Source organism: Durio zibethinus, chromosome 13 (assembly GCF_047325235.1).
Source record: "Durio zibethinus cultivar Kanyao isolate XHJ-2024 chromosome 13, ASM4732523v1, whole genome shotgun sequence".
Taxonomy (NCBI): domain Eukaryota; kingdom Viridiplantae; phylum Streptophyta; class Magnoliopsida; order Malvales; family Malvaceae; genus Durio; species Durio zibethinus.
In genome coordinates this window covers 18835977-18853921 of record NC_143174.1, presented here as the reverse complement: position 1 = coordinate 18853921, position 17945 = coordinate 18835977, and the positions used below count along the sequence as shown (strand labels likewise).

Below are 17945 nucleotides of genomic sequence, written 5' to 3'. Positions count from 1 at the left end.
TCATGATATATCATATGTGTAAATATTAACTTGTATACTAAAATAATATATATTTTTAAAAATTTTTGTAATTGTGAATAAGAGATTAATTTTTTCATTGATATTTATATATAATTTTACTTTTATAATGCTTATTTAGATTCTTTTTCTTTTTAATTTTACACTACAAATTATAAAATGATTATGATTATTTTTATTTATCTATATATAATATAAAAATTTATATAAATTCAAATTTTTAATTATAAAAAATATAATAAAAACTCTGTCATGGCACGGGTAAAAAAAACTAGTTATGGATGTCAAAATAGAAAACATCACAATGTAATCTGCATTCAAATCTTCACCACTTGGCCACAAAAAGCAAAAAAAAAAAACTGTTATTTATCATTTCATTTTGTACAAAGTTTAAAAATCAAGAACCATACGAAATCCTAATTATTCATCAAACAATTGGGGCATATCATAAACAAAAACCCCATTTTTGCCGAATGTTTCCAAATTGTTTGATTTAATTAAGATTGGTAATAGATCGAGTTGGATCGGATGAGTTTTTGTTTATTTTGAATTTGATTTGATTTTATAATTACAAAATTCAAATCAATTCGACTTAAAAATTTTTTTATTTTTTTTATATTCGAATTTAATTTTATTTGATATTGTATAAATTATATTTAATTTGATTTAACTTAAAATTAATAAAATATTATTTTTTAAATATAAATATATATAAATAAAAATTAAAAAATAATTTTTTATATAATATCGGATCAAATTTATTTAAAATTTGAATCTAATCTTAATTAAAAATCAATTTAAAAAAAAAAAAAAAAAACTTATCGGTACGGATTATGTTACCATCCCTAAATTTAACGACGATAACATCATCGACGTGTTAACACATTGACCTTAATCTGAGAATGAAATGGATGGTACCCATGATTTCTGTACGCAATTTTCGGAGCAACCAGGCTGCCTCCGTTGCTGCCAATGTCCCTAATATTCCCTACTTCTTCCTTTTTTATCCTTTCCCCATTCACCGCATGCCTTTCTTCTTCACCCCATTCCTTTACCTTTATCCCTTGGTTTGCATCTCCATCAGACATTATCACAAGCGGGTCCCCATCTTCATCGTTTTCATCATCTTCCCCCATAATTCCTCATCTTTCCATAACCGTCGAGTGGTGGTTGTTGTTGTTGTTTAACACTGTATGTAAATCATCTTCGCTGTAACGATCCCAGTCATTCCTTTTTCCATCGGTTTCCACTTCACCACCTCAAATTTCATTATCGTTTCCGTTATTGTTCTTTCCAGAATCTTCCTAGCGAATAGATTTTGTTACACTCGAAATTATTGGGTCAGCTGAGCTGATATCCTCAATTCCATTATTACCCTGCTCTTCAATATCAAATTTAACTGTTTTTTCCATCGACGGGCTTTTGTTTAGAACCAAAAACCATTGGTTCAGAAGCTAAATCATGGTTAGGGATCGAATCCGTAGCTACAGCAGAAATAGTATGAAGAAAATGAGATTTAATAGAAGGTAGGGTTTGGGTGGTGGGAATTGGACGTGGAGCTCCGACAATGGTGTTATCATCGTCTTAAGATTGAAAGTTGAGATCGATCAGAGGGTGGAGATGTGAAGGTGTGGGAAAAGGCTGGCGTGTTATCGAGGAGGTTGATGAAAAAGGCCTGAAAACATCTGTGTATAGATCTCCAAACTCATCGTCATCTTCCATCGAAATTTGTCAAAAAGAAAAAGAAAGGCTAAGACAGAAAAAGGGAAAGAGCGTCAGAAAGAAAGGTTGCTTTCGTTAACAGAGAGGCTTTATAATTGGGACATCTAAATTTACCCACGTTTTTCTTTATACATCTCTTTTTTTTTTTTTTAAATTTTTGTTATTGAAATTATTAAAACATCCTTCTCATAAATTTTATAACTTTCAAATTTTATTTTTAAAAAATCATAATATTTTTCAAAAATATATTTTTTAAGAGTGTTATGGTTTCTAAAAAATAATGAATATCCGAAAATTTGTATAAAAAATATTTTAAAATAAATAAAATGTAAAGAAAAAAAAGATGGGATGCATTTAACAAACTTTTTTATGATTACATTACATTGAATTTTCTTACTTATTTCTACTCCTTTTCTCTTTTCATTTCTTTTTTCTTTTATCTCCTTTGAAATTTCTTATCCTTTTTCAAGATTTTTTTTTTTTTGAAAAGAAGTTTTTGCCTAAAATTTTGATAAGGGGAAGGGAACGATAATAAAGGTGTTAAAATCAAGCAATTAAGTAAATCAATTGAAAGATTATAATTGACTGACATTGATTTAGTTTTCTTTTTCATTTTTTTGTTACCTTCAATCTAATCAATGGAGGAGGAATATGAATGAATAAAAACAAAGAAACATGAAATTTAAGAGCACGACCAACCTTAATATAGAGCTAATGTGCAATTCATGAGTATGTAAGATAGCAGTTCTTTAAGGGTTTTTTTATATATGAAAACTTTGTTTAATGAATTTAAGAATTAATTAAATTCATAAAATTAATTTTAAAATATGATATTTAATAAATTTAAAATCTTTTTTTTTATAATTTTTTTATCGTAATATGTGACCTTATTTATACTAAAAACAACATGAATATGAAGATAATGTCAATATCAAATTAAAAAAAATTAAAATACCTATTATTTTATATAATTATTATGAAAATTTAAATTTGCTTGATTTGTTAATAAAAATATTAGATTTTTTATTTTATGATTTCAAATAAAAATTTTAAAAAATAAAGATTATTTAAATGTAATTTGCTTTCGAGAATTGGTATATTTGAATTTAAGGTTTTTTTTTTTTCATGAAATTTAAGCTTTGCAGTACAATAAGAACTGACTTTAAGTAAGCAGGAGTTACCATATTTTTTTTTTCTCTTTTCATGTGTGCAAATGGAAGGATATTATGTTATTAATTATTTTAGAAATTTAAATTTAAAATTATTATTATTATTAAGCTATGGAAAAAGAAAAAGGAAAAAAACACGTGGGCGCTCTGTGTACGAAGGAAAAAAACCAATTAGACCGGCGGTTCAAAACGGCTTGCATAGTGAATGCATGCATACTCTCGCTCGGTGTTTCGCATTGCTAGTAGCTGATTCATTTTTTTTCCTGCAGTTTTCTTAGCAGCCAAACAGAAAATAAGTTTTATTTTTTAAGGAAAAAATGATCGGAGTCGGGAAGATCAAGCAATACTCCAACGTCCTCGACAAGCCCCTAAGCAAAGGCAAACAAGAGGTTCCTTCACTCTCTCTCGCTCTCTTATTTTATTCTTCTATTGTTTGTACTTCCTCTGATATATATTAAAATACGATATAAAATTTTGAACTCAAGACTTGCTATTTTTTCTCTTCTATTTTATTTAAACTGTATTTTCATATTCTTAGCAAGTAATTTGAGTTCCAGATCTTTTCCATATTTCACCTTTTTTTTGTTGCAGTATTGAGATCCAACTTTTTTTTTATTATTATTGACTTGTTTGCTTTGGCCATGAATTAGTTGAGAAATCCTAATCCAATCACACAAATTAGTCCGAAAATAATAAAAAAAATTCTGTTGAGCTCCTAATTACTTTGGAAATTTGAAAAAGTTCATATAAACGCGAAGAAACCGAATCAGCGGTAATTTTGATTGGGGATTTTTTTTTCCAATTTGGAGTCACAATTTCTGAATTGTTGATTGTTGTGCTTCCATTGCAGGTTAGCTTAAGTGCATTTGCATTCTTGTTTTCGGAGCTTGTTCAGTACAATCAAACACAGGTTGATAACATTGCTGAATTAGAAAGGAGGTAAATTTTTTTTATGTTGGATATATCTTAGCTGATTCTTTCCATTTCCAACCGATGTGCACTTGAAATTAGATTATTTATTGAAGAAGATAATGAAAAATGAAAGAAAAATGGAACAAAAGGGTCCTTATTTCAAATTAAAGTAAATATTGCCATGATGCTTAGTTCAGTGAGTGGTTCTGCTATTGTGAATGAATCTAATATTATTCATGGGAATGCATCAGGCTGGAGGATGCAGGGTATGCAGTCGGGGCTCGAGTTCTTGAACTTTTATGCCATAGGGATAAGGTACAACACATTCATACGCTATACTCAAGACTCCAATAGCATTAAGGTTCTCGAGTTTAATCTTCATTAGTATTCTTGAGGTACTGCTTACAAGTGAGCATCTACCTTCTTAAGATAGAGTTTTAGTTCTGTTAATTTGGTGGGAAAGTCATGATGTAATACAAGTATGCTGTTCTTATTACCTTATGTGTCTGGTGGTGGCATCTCATTTAAATTTGCTGTCATTTTGTGTATCTTGGTTTGGCAATTTGCTTGCAAAGATGTATGCTCATTTGTTTGAACATGGGTATTCTTCCATGATGTCAGCACCAGTACTAAACCAATGTTTTGTTATGTCATAGGGAAATAGAAGGGAGACTCGATTGCTGGGTATTTTATCTTTTGTGCACAGCACTGTCTGGAAGGTGTTATTTGGAAAGGTAAGTCTGCAATCTTGTCTATTGGTGCATCAATTGAAAGTTTTAATGATATTGTCAAACGCAATTTTTATATTTCCTTTGAGCCTATAGACATGAAAAATTTGCTGGCTAACACCTTCTGCATATGCTTAAAATCATTTTAGACTCCAATTAGTACTTCTCTTACCAGCTTCTTTTTGTACTACGTTAGGTAGCTGACTCACTTGAGAAGGGCACTGAACATGAAGACGAATACATGATCAGTGAGAAGGAACTCCTTGTGAACAAGTTATGCATTGCCCACAACTTATCACTTAGGACATTGTTTCAGCTAACTAGATCTGTAGTTCTAGATTAATAATCAACTGGTCTGTTTGCATTTTAGGTTTATTTCAATTCCAAAAGACATGGGGACATTTAATTGTGGGGCATTTGTTGCTGGAATAGTGAGGGTAAGTGCTGCATTCATTTATTTTTGTATAAATAACTGATCATCTGGTGGAAGGAAGCTCTTATAGGCTCTTTTTCTTGGTTGGAAGGGTGTTTTGGATAGTGCAGGATTTCCAGCAGTAGTAACAGCTCATTTTGTACCCATGGAGGGACAGCAAAGACCTCGGACAACTATTTTGATAAAGTTTGCTGAAGAGGTAGGCACTACTCTTATGCTCTTGCATCTAATATTCCCTTGATAACAGAAGCCTGGTGTGCCCAAGTGTAGTTGTGCCTTTTAATAAAATGGATTTGATGCTTGTTATCATGTTTGTGATTCATTCAATGATATCTATCTTATTTTTCTCCATAGTTTGTTTAGGAGTGTGGTAATGTATCAAGTCAGTTTACTCATATGGTTAAATGTGTTCAGGATAAAAAGAAGCATTTTCACTCTTTTAGATCTAATTAATGGACTGCCGGCTTACCCAAAAATAATCATGAACTAATTTTAAAGGATCATAGTTGTGCTAATAGAAGAGAGTTGCTTCAGATATGAAAAAAAATAGTATAAAGTAGATAGTTTAGGGCTTGGTTTTCTACGCTTTTTTCAACATATACAATATATTTAAGTTCTCATTCTCTTAATCAATATTCAGATGGTCATGCAAGTGTCTTTTTCTTTTACTTTTAAAAATCTTTTGGCACCACTGTTGACCATTTCCATACTAACATATTTCAATTCCTATAATCACCATTATCATCACAGCATGGAAAGGGAAAAAGCTCCACGTATGTTCTTCTATTATATTTGAAGAAGGCTTTCAGAGCCTATAGAGCAACGTGTAGCTACTAGCTTCCATAAGAATATGCTATTCCTTCTTTTGCTTAACATTATACATGGCATGGGATATTGACTTATTTTGATGTGGATAACATGCATATTTATTACTGAAGAAGGTATCTCCAATTAGTTCCGAGTTAATGGTGGCTGCAATGTATACTAGATTTATTATGTTTTCTCCCCCAGGAAAGATTCTTACGTTTTGGCTGATGTTATATACTTGATTCAGCTCTGATCCCTTTTTTCTATAACCAGGTATTGCAAAGAGAAGCGAGGTTAGGTTGATTAGTATGCCTGGGTTGCTTTAGTTGTCCATGTTCTGAAACACCAGGAAGGGGACAGTAAATTTCAGCTGGTTTGTTGATCTAACGAGGATTTCACCTGCCAATCACACTGGCAAATCTGAATTCCTTGATCTGATGAATGATGGTTGTGTATTATCCTTTATTTCACAGTGGTTACTGATATGGTAGCAAAGATTATTTTAAGTGCAAGTGATGTAAAGCAAAATGTTATCATTACTGATAAGTTTTTTGTTAATGTGACCTCAAAATTCAAATGGATTATTAGTACTGTGGAGAATTGGATTTGAAGGATTTTATCTAAACACTTAATTTGCCTTGATTTCTCAATAATTTATTTTAATATCTTATTCATGTATTAATTAATTTACTTGATTTACTTGTAAACTAATGAATTCACATTTAGATTTATTTCATAATTACATACTATTTTAGGGAATATAAATCATTTGAAAAAAAAAATGATGAGGCAAATAGCAACAAATTTAAGCAAGTTTTGAGGAGGCAAAGAATTTTTCTGTCCCTTTCTATTTATTAGTTAGTCCTTGAAGCTGCCAAACATATTGCTATTCCTCTATTCTTTATATTAAGGTTTTCCCCTTAACATAATTTTTCTTCGGTGAATCAACTTGTTTTAATGGAGTATTGCATACATTCTATTTTGATACTTTTTATACAATTAATTTTAATGTTCAATTTTGTTTTATTACTCAAGCCTGTCTATTGATGTAAATTTGATAATTCCTTTTTTATTCATACTAATAAATTTCAACATATAATTTAGTCGTTTGGTTTGTGAAATTTAAGATTTGCGAAGAAAATATGAGTTTTGAGAAAATGTGATTTTGAGGAAAGTATGAATTTTCAGAGCATTTCGTTTTTTAGATTTTTGTATTTGGTTTGAAAGAATCTAAAATTACGTAACAATATATTTTTATTATAATATCTTTCACTACATAACAAAGACAATAATTTGTCAAATAAAAATAATTGATAAATAATGTGTTTATCTTTAAGGAAATGCAGTAATTATACATTGTAATTTTTAAAGAAACGTAATAATTGATTATTTTAAAAAATTACAATGAACAATTATTGTGTTTATTTTTAAAGAAACAAAGTATTTGATTTTTTAAATAAATTATAATGGTAAATTATTATGTTTATCTTCAAAGAAATATAGTAATTGAAATTTTTTACATGTTTTAAAAAAATTACAAAGAATAATTATTGCATTTTCTTAAATAAAAACCTAGTAATTGATTTATCAGTAGCAATTATTGCGTTTCATTGAATAGAAACACGATAAATAATAACAATTATTGCATTTCCTTGAATTGATACAAAGGAATTAACTTCTTAGTACATTAGTTGACTTATTATTTAATGTTGTTAGATATTACTTTTTTTTTTTTTTAAGAAATGCAATAAATAATCACAATTACAATGTTTGTTTGAAAAAATTTTAAATTTTTTTACCATACTTTGAATTTAAAAGGGTAAACTAGAAAGAAAATATTTTTTATTCAAATCAAATTTGGGATAAAATTACTTTCCCAAAATACCATAAGAAAAGTTGAATTTTTTATTTTGGGACTTTTAGGTATTATTGAGAATATGATATTTTATCTTTGAATTGGATACTCATGAACCAAATGTGAGAATCAAATATGCATAAGCAATATTTCAAAGGAAAATCTCATATTCTCCTAAACCAAACACTTTTTACTAGTAATTTTCTTTAGTTTTACCATCTGCATAAGTCTGCAAATTCAATAAAAAGTGAACCTGAAATTTACTACCCTTAAAAAGGTGACATTTAGCATATTGATATTTGAATCTCAACATCTGCAACCCTTTTTCTTTATCTTCAGCCTGTGATTTTTTATGTAAAAAAAATTCAATGGAGAGTACTTTAGAAAAATCAGATATTAGTGAATCCGAGATTGATTACTACCAAGAGGTTCCTTTGAACAACTAAAAGCTAGAAAATATATAGTCAATAACTCAAATTGTAGCTTTAAGTGCCTTTTCTGCACTTGGAAGAGATGCCTCTAGGGTAGGTGTTGGCTCATATAGTAGAAGAGGACAACAAAAGGAAAGCACCTTGTTTTAGCATAATATTTGAAAGAAAATGTAGCAAATAAACCAAATTCAATGATATCTATATCGGAGGAAATCATTGCCACCAAACAATCTAAGAAGGTGAATTGTTTGTTTGGCCTTGGAAAAGGACTATTGCTATTTTCTTGAACAAGCCGAGGCAAGAAAAAAAAGTTGATGAAAGTGCATATTATCTAGGAAAATTTTGCTTAGTTATAAACCTATAGATGTGTATGTCATATGGGAGGAAGATGAGAAAATGGTGTGCTATACATGATTTTTGGCAAAGATTGTATTGGATTTAATAATACAATGTACCTTAAAAAGGATTTTGCAGTTATTGAACATGGTAAACAGAATTGGAATAGAAGGAAAAGTTATCATGGTTCAGTAATCTATGGATGATGTGCTTAGGTTGATGGTTATAATTCACAAAGGCCAATTGGAGATTATCTTCATCGAAAACTAGAGCCTAATACGTTCTTGAACATCGATGTAAAGGGGAGAAGAGGAAAGAAACAAGATTATGTGAATCTAGCCAAAAATCTTGATACAACTAGATGGGATGCATTGCAAATACACGAAAAATAGTTTTTCTCTTAGTAGAATAATAAAAAAGAATGATAAACTGTATAAGGCCCATAATTATTTAGGAGGTGGATGATAATGGTCATCTTTATGAGCATGCATCATTGCCATAACTTAGTTTTTTGTGCACTCCTTATCAAGATTAATTTTTTCAGACTTTTCTGGTCAAGTGTATTTATAGATGCATTACTACATAAGTTATTTTAAATTAATTGTCATCTATTTGCTTTTGAAGATGGAAAAGTTACAATGTATTTGCACAAGATCATACTCATAGAATTTATAGAGGAACTTGAAAAATTGAAGCTTGGGGTAGACCATAAAAGATAAGAACTTGATCCATGGTCCAAAAAGCTAAAAGAGCAAAAAGCTTAATTAATATGGGAAAAAAAGAATGTTTGAAAATGAGAAGAAAAAAAGGTAATTATTGGTGTTGAGCTTCAACTTCGAGGTATTTTTAAAAAAGTGAAAGAGAAGGGTGGTTAGGGGCAAAAGCAGAGTATGCTCCTTGCATTTGCACTTCGACGTGCAAGTTAGAAAGATTCAAGTCGAAAAGGAAATAGGAAAAAGAGAAAGAAAGTAAAATAGACTTGTCTTAATAATGCTTGGACCTTCATATTTATATGTAAAATTATAAGAGATCATCAAAGGACAATAAGGACAATATCGAGCTGATGTAACATGTTAGATCGACCCGATATGTTAAGTCAACATAAATAATAAAAATACTTTTGGTTGTTTGTTGAAAGATTTCAAAAAGAAAAAAGATCATTATACCCTTTTAACGATCAAATGCCCCTAACATTCTATCTTTTCATTAGGCAGTCTGAGAATCAGATCGCTAAATGTATGATCGATGCCTTTGGTGTAGGGTAAATTAGCTAAAGGAGATAAATTGAAAGTTTGATTTTTTGAAACAGACATTATAAAAAGAGGTCGATCTTAGGGGATTACTAGCTTTGAGTCATGGTTTGACCTTGTGTTTGTTTGATCTCACGTATGTGTCTTGGGTTAAGTGCATAGCTAGCTTAAAGGTTATCGAGGTGATAATTATTCGAAATGATTTAAGGTTAGTGCTAGAGTTCATTGGGTCATCGTAACACTTGTATTTTATTTTAAAAGCTTGGATTTGAGCTTTTATTTTAGACTCTGATGATGGATTGGGCTCTCGGTTTGCCTAGCTAAGTCATCCAATTTAGTTGATATGACTTGAGGTTCATTCAATTAGGCCAATTTAACAACATTGAATAAGAAGAAAAGTAGTCTGACTGAAAAAATTTAAAGGGGAAAACGAAAAGATGTCTTTCTACCTTTGTTTTGACATGTGGCATAACCTATGTCATTATCTGATCTATGGCCCATCAATACAAAAAGTCGTTGGGGCTTCAATTTTTATTTTTTTGCTTTTTTTACTCTCAATCTGACTTAAACTTTTTGATTTTCAAAAGTTTTTCAATCTTTAAAGTTTTTTCACACCTTTTTCAATATGTATTCTTATTCATATCATCTAGTATAAGTTCTGAGAAAGTCAGGAATTACCAGACAAAACCTAGAGCAGGTTAGTACAATAACAAAACAACGATATAATTCCACAAATTATTTGGGGTTATAATTATGAAAGGACAGCCTACTAGTTCAATTTGATGTCTAAGAAAGGGAAGTGATGGAATACAAAAAATGCTCAAGTAAGAGAAGAACAGCTCTTGAGTATGAAAGAGTTGTGTACTTAGATTAACTTTGACTTATATAGTTCATTACCTTTCCCTATCTTTCAAGTCGATCTATCTTCTATGACTAATCTTTTTTCATTTTCATTGTTCTTTCTTCTGGGGTTTAATCTTATTAATTTTTTTATTTTTCTACTCCCCCTCTATTGATGCTCTCATTATCACTTATATTCCCCTTCAATCAATTATTGTTAATATCTCTTCCTTTCTTAAAAGTTTTTCACCTTGTCATTCTTATTTTGGAATTGAGTTATCTTCAGCTACTATTTCACCTCAGAATCTTGCTCTTACTTAAGAGTAAGGGTATTCTAACGGTAAAGATTCTGATGAAGGTTCTGAAAAGGAACAAGAAAAAGAAAGTACCTTAATCGAAAAAAATGGCAATGAAAAAGAGAACCATGTGGTGTAAGACTAACTAGTCGAGGTCCCTATATATATTTCCTATGACCTTGGCATGATCTTCAATGACATGATAATCAGTATACTATGGGTAACTTGCTAAATATTTATGTAGTAAAATTAGTATGTATTTTTCATTTCAAATTATATTTTGACCTGTTTATTAGCTCGATCTAATAGGTTTAAATGACATGTAGTTATTCATGTTGGTTTAAAAGCTCAATTGTTTTTAAAGTTAGCTAAAAAAATTTAAAAAATAAAATAAAAGTTTTCTTTCTGTTAGAGCTTAAGAGCTAAAATGGCTTAAAAGTGCATTTTTGCTATGTCGATCTTATGTTCTATGCTCTCGCTAATGACTTTTTGCTTTTTTTCGATTTTTGGTGGTTATCCTTCTTTGCTTTTGACCTCAGTTTCTATCGAATTGCCCGTTTGCTTCCCAGTCCTACCCTTCATTGTTGTAAGATAATATTGTCATGCTATGGATTGGTCTCCCTAGACCTTTTTAATCTTATTGGGTGTTAAGAATTTCACTTTTAAATGGGGAGCTAAGCCTATAAGTCGCATAACATATTAGCTAGGTCAGTTTAATATCATGTTATAAGCTGATGGGACATTTACAACTGTGAATTCTACAACTGAAGTGATAGTCTTTGATTCAATCCTGAAGAAGATCAGAAGCTTGATGGTTCATTTTACTATTACCTGCTCATTCTCGAACCCTATAGGTGTCATGGTGATTGACTTTAATTGATCTTTACTAATTTTCATTTTTTTCATGCAGCCATTATACATGACATCAGTTGAACTTCCATTATCAAATAGGATTTTTTTGACTACATAGTTACACACTAAGGCTTTGATTACTACAGCATCATCATGTGAGTGTTGGATTCCTTCAAAATTTTTTAAGTTAAATGAGATCAGCTCATCTCTCTAGTCTTTTTTTCTTTTTGCCAAGGTGTCTACCACTATAACCATGCTTGGTTTAAACTTTTTCTTAGCTGAGGTGGAGTTATCCCTAGTGATTACATTAATCACCTTGATAATTGGCCTAGTATTATTAGTTCGAACCTCTTCTTGAATTGGTTCGTTTCCTCGAGTTTTCTTTCTTTCACGTTTTAATCTTTCTTTTTTGCCTTGGATGGGCCCTCTTTTATCTTGCCTCTAGTCTGTTCTAGGTTGGTCTTGTCTTCTTTGTCCCATAAATCTTTTCAGTTGACCTCTTTTTAGCAAAGCTTCAATATAATTTTTTAGGTCAACGTAATCTTCAATGTTATGACTTATATCTCTGTGAAAGACACATATTTTGGTCAGATCCCTCTTCATATTTTGTCTTAATGGTTTTGGCCATCTAAGATCAGGGTTTCTTTCAATTTGCATTAGAATCCTCTCTTAGGAGGTAATTAATGTAGTGTAGCTTCTTTCTTCACTAGGGCTTTTAGCCCTATGTTGTCTCCTATTGGGGGAAAATCATAGAAATCTTTACCTTTCTTACGGTTGAAGAGAGAGGATGAGTCTCTCTCACCTTAGTTAGTTTTCATTGTAGCTTTAGTATTTATGTATTTCTCAACTATCAATAGGACGTCAGCCAGAGTTTTAGGTGATTCAAGGGACAAAATTAACTTTAAGTGATATTCTTTATTATGGAGTCCACTTATCAGGAAGGTTACAACCATCATTTGTTACAGGCTTTTAACTTGCAGAACTTTCACGTTAAAATATGTGACATAGCTTTTCAAAGTTTCATTTCATCCTTGGTAGATGGACATCAAAGTTAAAGTTATTTTTTTTGCTTTTTAACTACTCACAAACTTGGACAAAAAATAGTGGTTGAGCTCTTTAAACGTCGTGATTGATTTCGATTTTAGGCTATTGTACTAGGACTTAGCTGTGCCCTTCAGTGTAGTAGCTAGGCTTTTGCACATTAACACTTCATTTGCCCCATGCATCATCATATTAGTTTTATAAAGTTCTATATAATAAAAGGGATCAGAAGTACCGTCGTAGGTTTTCAAGGTCAGCATTTTAAACCCTTTGAAAGGCATGGCTCTATCAATTTCTTCAGTTAAGGGCAAGGTCTCCAGAAACTTAAGCTCATCCTTAAAGGCTACTGTTTTCATTTGTAGCTCTTTTTTCATGGCCTACATCCAAGCTTCTAAAACTTCGTTTGGTTGGGGTTTAGGGTTTGTTTGTTTGGATTTTTGGATCGTAACCTATGTTGAATTGTGGCTAGGGTAATGGTTGGTTGGGGTTGTATGCTCATTATTTTGGAGGCTAAGGAGGCTTTCACCTCTTCGTAACTTGATTGTCTGATAGTGGCTTCTAAGCCAGGGGTGATTAAGTTAGGCACTTTTCTAAACTTAAGATGGGGTTATGGTTTGTAACATCTGCTTGAGAGCCTGTATCTGTTCGATTAGAGCTTGAAATTGTTTCATGGTAGGGCCCACTTGTGGTTGGGCCAATCGGACGGAATGCTGACTATGATGGGTTTCTATTCCAGTTGGCACAACTATCTCTCCTTCTTCTAAGGTTATATTCTTTGGCAACATTGCTTTATGCTTGGTTAATGAAAGAAAAAAGCCCCCTACTTGGCACTCCAAATGTTGGTACAGAGCTCCAACTTTAAGATATTCCTGTAAAGGCAAAAAAGAAGGGCAGTTAGAAGTAAAGATAGGGTGTGCTCCTTGTGTTTGCACTCCAACACGTAAGTCAAAAAAATTCAAGCTAAAAAAGAAATAAGAAGGAGAGAAATGGAGTAGAATGGACCTGCCCTAATGGTGCCTGGACCTTCATATTTATAGGTAAACTATAAGAGATTATCGGGGAACAATAAGAAAAATACCAAATTGATGTGATATTGAGAATGTTAGATCGACTTGACATGTTAGATCGGCACAAATGATAAAAATATTGCTTATTGTCTATTGAAAGATTCCAAGAGAGAAAAAAACTACTATATTATTTTTGACCATCAAATGACCCTAACGGTAATCCTCATGACTTTCAGAATCATTCGAGAAAACTGTGAATATTATCTTATAATTATAGAGTGCTTGTGCATATAAATATAGACTCTACATGAAATGCAAAGATGCTTTATGCTGAATTTTTATGTTCCCTGTTGAATTGTCTGAAAAATGACTCGCTCCACTGGGCTTCGGAAATTCAAATAATGGCGAATAACAAAGTTTTGATGCCGCTTCAACAACAATAACAGGCGTGTGTATTACTCTCAATCTCTCATAAGACATAACTGCAATCAATCTTCTTATTATATTTATCTTTATTTGCCGACTGTTATTAGTTAAGCTTCTATTTGACTATATTTATGCATTTGTAGAGGGAGAAAAGGGCAGCTTTATAAAAAAATTCTTGAGCTAAACAGAAAAATGGATGACAAGCATAAATTGCAATTGGAAATTGGAAATTGAAAAATTAAAGGGGCAACTAAAGGTGCTGGAGTCCATGGGAGGTGATAATGATAAGGGAATGCAAAAGATGATGCCGGACATATAAGAAGAATTGAAGGAAAAGGTTGAGGCATTGGAAGATTCTGAATCTCTGAATAAAGTGCTAATAGTGAAGGAACGCGAAATCAGAAACCAACTACAAGCAGCTCGCAAATAAATGATAGCAGTATGATTTATATACCTTTTTTGTCTACCTTATACTTCTATATACTGGCTAATAATATATATATCTATATATATATATATATATATGTATATTGGAGAAAGTCTCAAGTAAATGCAAAAGACAAAAGATGATCTAAGGGAAGTAAATATGTAAATTTCCAAAATTGGAGAACTCGAGTAACAAATTTGAAGCCAGACTTTTTGCATTGTAGGGGTTGGATGGCCATCGGATTAATCGTACAGCTATTGGAGTAAAGGAAGTGGGAGATATTAGCATCAAACCATTTCAAAACGCATTAAGAAGAGATGTGGAGTGAACAAAGTACTGGAGGAGGCTGCCAAGTTTTGCATCCAATGGCAGGAAGATATACAGGATTCAAGGGCATCTGTTGAAGGTCGTGGAGATTGAAGTGTAAAATGTGGTATGCCTCTGAAGTTTTATTTTCTGTTGTGCTGGTCTTTTCCATATCCTACGCTGATGGAAATGCGTTCTTTGAACAAACAAGAACCTGTGTGAATAATGTTTTTACATGTTCCAGGAAGTTTTGAACGAAAATGATAGAAGAGTGAAAGGAAGACTGGGGTGAAGAGGTTTATGAGGCTGTGGTAACAGCTTTGAATGAGTTAAACGAGTACAACCCAAGTGGCAGATACCCTGTCCGTGAGCCCTGGAACTCCAGGAAAGGATTAATCGTAAAGCTTCATTGAAGGAAGCCATTGCTTATATAGTGCTGAGTATTGATAGGAAACAAAGGAGATGATACAAGGTAAAGCACCGCATTGAGTTCTTTATTCCTTCTTTTTCATCATCGTTGTGTACCTTTCCCAGATGCCGGCATAGACAAATCTAATCAGCCACTTTTACTTTATAGAATAATAAAGAACATTCCAACTGCACAGCCGAAATATAGTCTCAGAGGGTCCTATGAAATCTTTTTCCCCACCCCCAATTTTACTTCATATGCTTATTTTACAATAGGAACATATATAATTAATTGTGAGGGATGATGATCAATGAATCTTGCAGTTTATTTTTGCTTTTCTTAAAGTTTGATTAACAATAACCTGATCTGTCTGCAATCTTGATAAAGCATCTGCTCAGCAAAATGGCAGTCTTTAGAATCAACTATCGCCAAGTTACCTCACAGCTACTCCTTGGCAAAACCGAATTGGGGCTGTTGAACTGAGACACGATGAAACAATTGCAGTGAAAGAAAGAGAATCGAGTAGATATTTGATCATATTTTACACGTTTGGATAAGGTTACCCTATCGGTAAACAAACACATCGGAATAGCTCAACCACCATGAAATTATCCTTCTACCTATCTTTTTGAAAGGAATTACTCAGAAGACCAGACCAGACCAGACCAGACCATATCTTTATCAGGATTCTGGAAAGTAAGCTTACAATTAGACAGAAAATCTCAGGAGAAGAAAGCCTTGTCCTTTGACCATTCTGAAACATTTTTTTTTTCTATCCCTCCTCACTTTCTCTTTCACTCACATGCATTTTTCATTTCTTTGATAACCAAAAAGAATAAAACGACCAAGTATATAACAGGTCGATCAAATGTCATAAATTGGATCACAATAATATATCCATGATGATAGAAAGGACAGTGAGGTGTCTAAATTAGGCTGATGATAAGAGATCAGAGGGTAGAAGTAAATTGCAAATGGAACACAAAGTATAACAACTAGAATTTATTTCATAATTTTTTTATATTTAAGCAGTATTCTGTCCATTCTCTACACCGAGACCATATAACACACCAGCATATTTCTCTGGCGACCCACTAAAGAAATTTTCTTTCATTTTCATAAATGTACAAGAAGTAAGCAAACTATCCGAACCAGCTTGGTGACAAATACCAATCCTCTCCACCGCTAGCAGCTCTGCAAGCTTGTTCAACCCACCGTGAAGGCTATTGCAATACTTCATCAGATGCTTGATATCATAGAGAGTAGGGAAATATACCTTGATCAAACTAAAGAACCCTGTTTGCGTATCAGGAAGATTCTTGCAAGTAAGCAACTTAAGCAAATACCCGAAATCATAACCACTATGAAAAGTCACCCAATGCACACTATCATTCAACACAATCCCAGATGACATTAACAGTTCACTAAATTGATGAGCACTAACACCCTTTTCCTTGTTCTTCTTGAAATCAATGCCACTTTGAGACAAGAGCTCAATGGAGTCAATAGCATAAACATCCTCATTGGGATCGAATTCACAGAAATTGAATTGCCAAACGCAATATTTATCAGCTCCACAAGTAGGTAAGTTCCCTTTGGCATCAGAGAAAGTAAGACCCAACTGAATCAATTTCAAAAGATCAACATTTGCTTTCAACGTTTGGTAATTGTAATCAGAACTGCTCTTAAAATTGCCTATCGGGCGTAGAACAATACCCGGAAACTCAGTGTCCATAGCAATGTAAGGGAAATCATCCACGATATTTCGAATTAACTCCAATTCACAAGCCAGATTCTCGCCCCAAACTTCCCTTATGTGAATTGATCCACTTTTGGGCAATATCGACATCTTTCTTCGCCAAGTAAGGAACAAGTTTTGATTTTTGGACAACTAACAAAACCCCAAATCCCCAGAGTCTGCAATAACAACATAAAAAACCAATAAGAACCCATTTATCTGAATCAAAAGAAAACAAGAACCCATCTCTTGAAAAACCAATCAGCCTTGAAAATTCAAGAAATTAGAAAAAGATAATGAAGGTAAAGAACACGAGATCTTACTTCGGAAACGTTGAAGCCCACTAAAAAATGTTAGATTGCAGGCAATGACAATGGGATTAGAATCGAAATATGTAGCTTCAGAGAGATGAAATGAATGAGGACACGAGGGTTTATGGGATTTTACTTTTATTTTCTTAGGAAGAGGAGAATTTGATTTCTGGGTTTAAGATCTTCTTTTTGATTTAGTGTTTAACGGGATGGAGAAGATAAAGAAAGGTTTTATCCAAAAGCTCCCCTTCCCTGTGTTGACGTCGTAACAACGTCAACATGGAAGAGACAATTATAGAGAGAGAAGAGAGGACGACTAGGCAAAATTATTTATACTTTTTACCTTTCACTTGCGTCCGCTGTTGCGTCAGCTGTCACTATTTTTTTTTTTTCAAAAAAAATTCGTAAATTGATTATTTAATACTGGTAAGTATAGTAATTTATATTTCATTTAATTTAATTACTATTCTCTTACCAAGCAAATTGGACAATATAGCTCTAATATGTAAGGACTCCTAAATATGCAAGTAATTTATAGAATGTCTTTACTATTCTTTACTATTGATCTGGATTATAAATTAGCTAAAGTCAGTTTGATAGATTCAATTTTAAAAATTTAAAAATGATTTGA

General features: G+C 32.1%; 1 protein-coding gene and 1 pseudogene across 2 annotated transcripts; one reads left to right on the top strand and one right to left on the bottom strand.

The window, feature by feature from the left end:
• The first annotated feature begins 3117 nt into the window (after window positions 1-3117).
• LOC111304086 (uncharacterized) lies at window positions 3118-6442 on the top strand. Its single transcript, XM_022900602.2, has 8 exons — window positions 3118-3298; window positions 3760-3848; window positions 4073-4136; window positions 4478-4555; window positions 4746-4822; window positions 4920-4986; window positions 5074-5181; window positions 6063-6442. The coding sequence occupies exons 1-8, from the start codon at window positions 3227-3229 to the stop codon at window positions 6090-6092; spliced, it is 585 nt and encodes a 194-aa protein (XP_022756337.1). The 5' UTR covers window positions 3118-3226; the 3' UTR covers window positions 6093-6442.
• Window positions 6443-16252: 9810 nt separating this feature from the next.
• Window positions 16253-17617, bottom strand: LOC111302901 (putative CCR4-associated factor 1 homolog 6 pseudogene; annotated as a pseudogene). The gene is made up of 2 exons (XR_016326533.1): window positions 17327-17617; window positions 16253-17182 (listed from the first exon to the last, which is right to left on the bottom strand). The product of XR_016326533.1 is annotated as a putative CCR4-associated factor 1 homolog 6 pseudogene (transcript).
• Window positions 17618-17945: the final 328 nt, after the last annotated feature.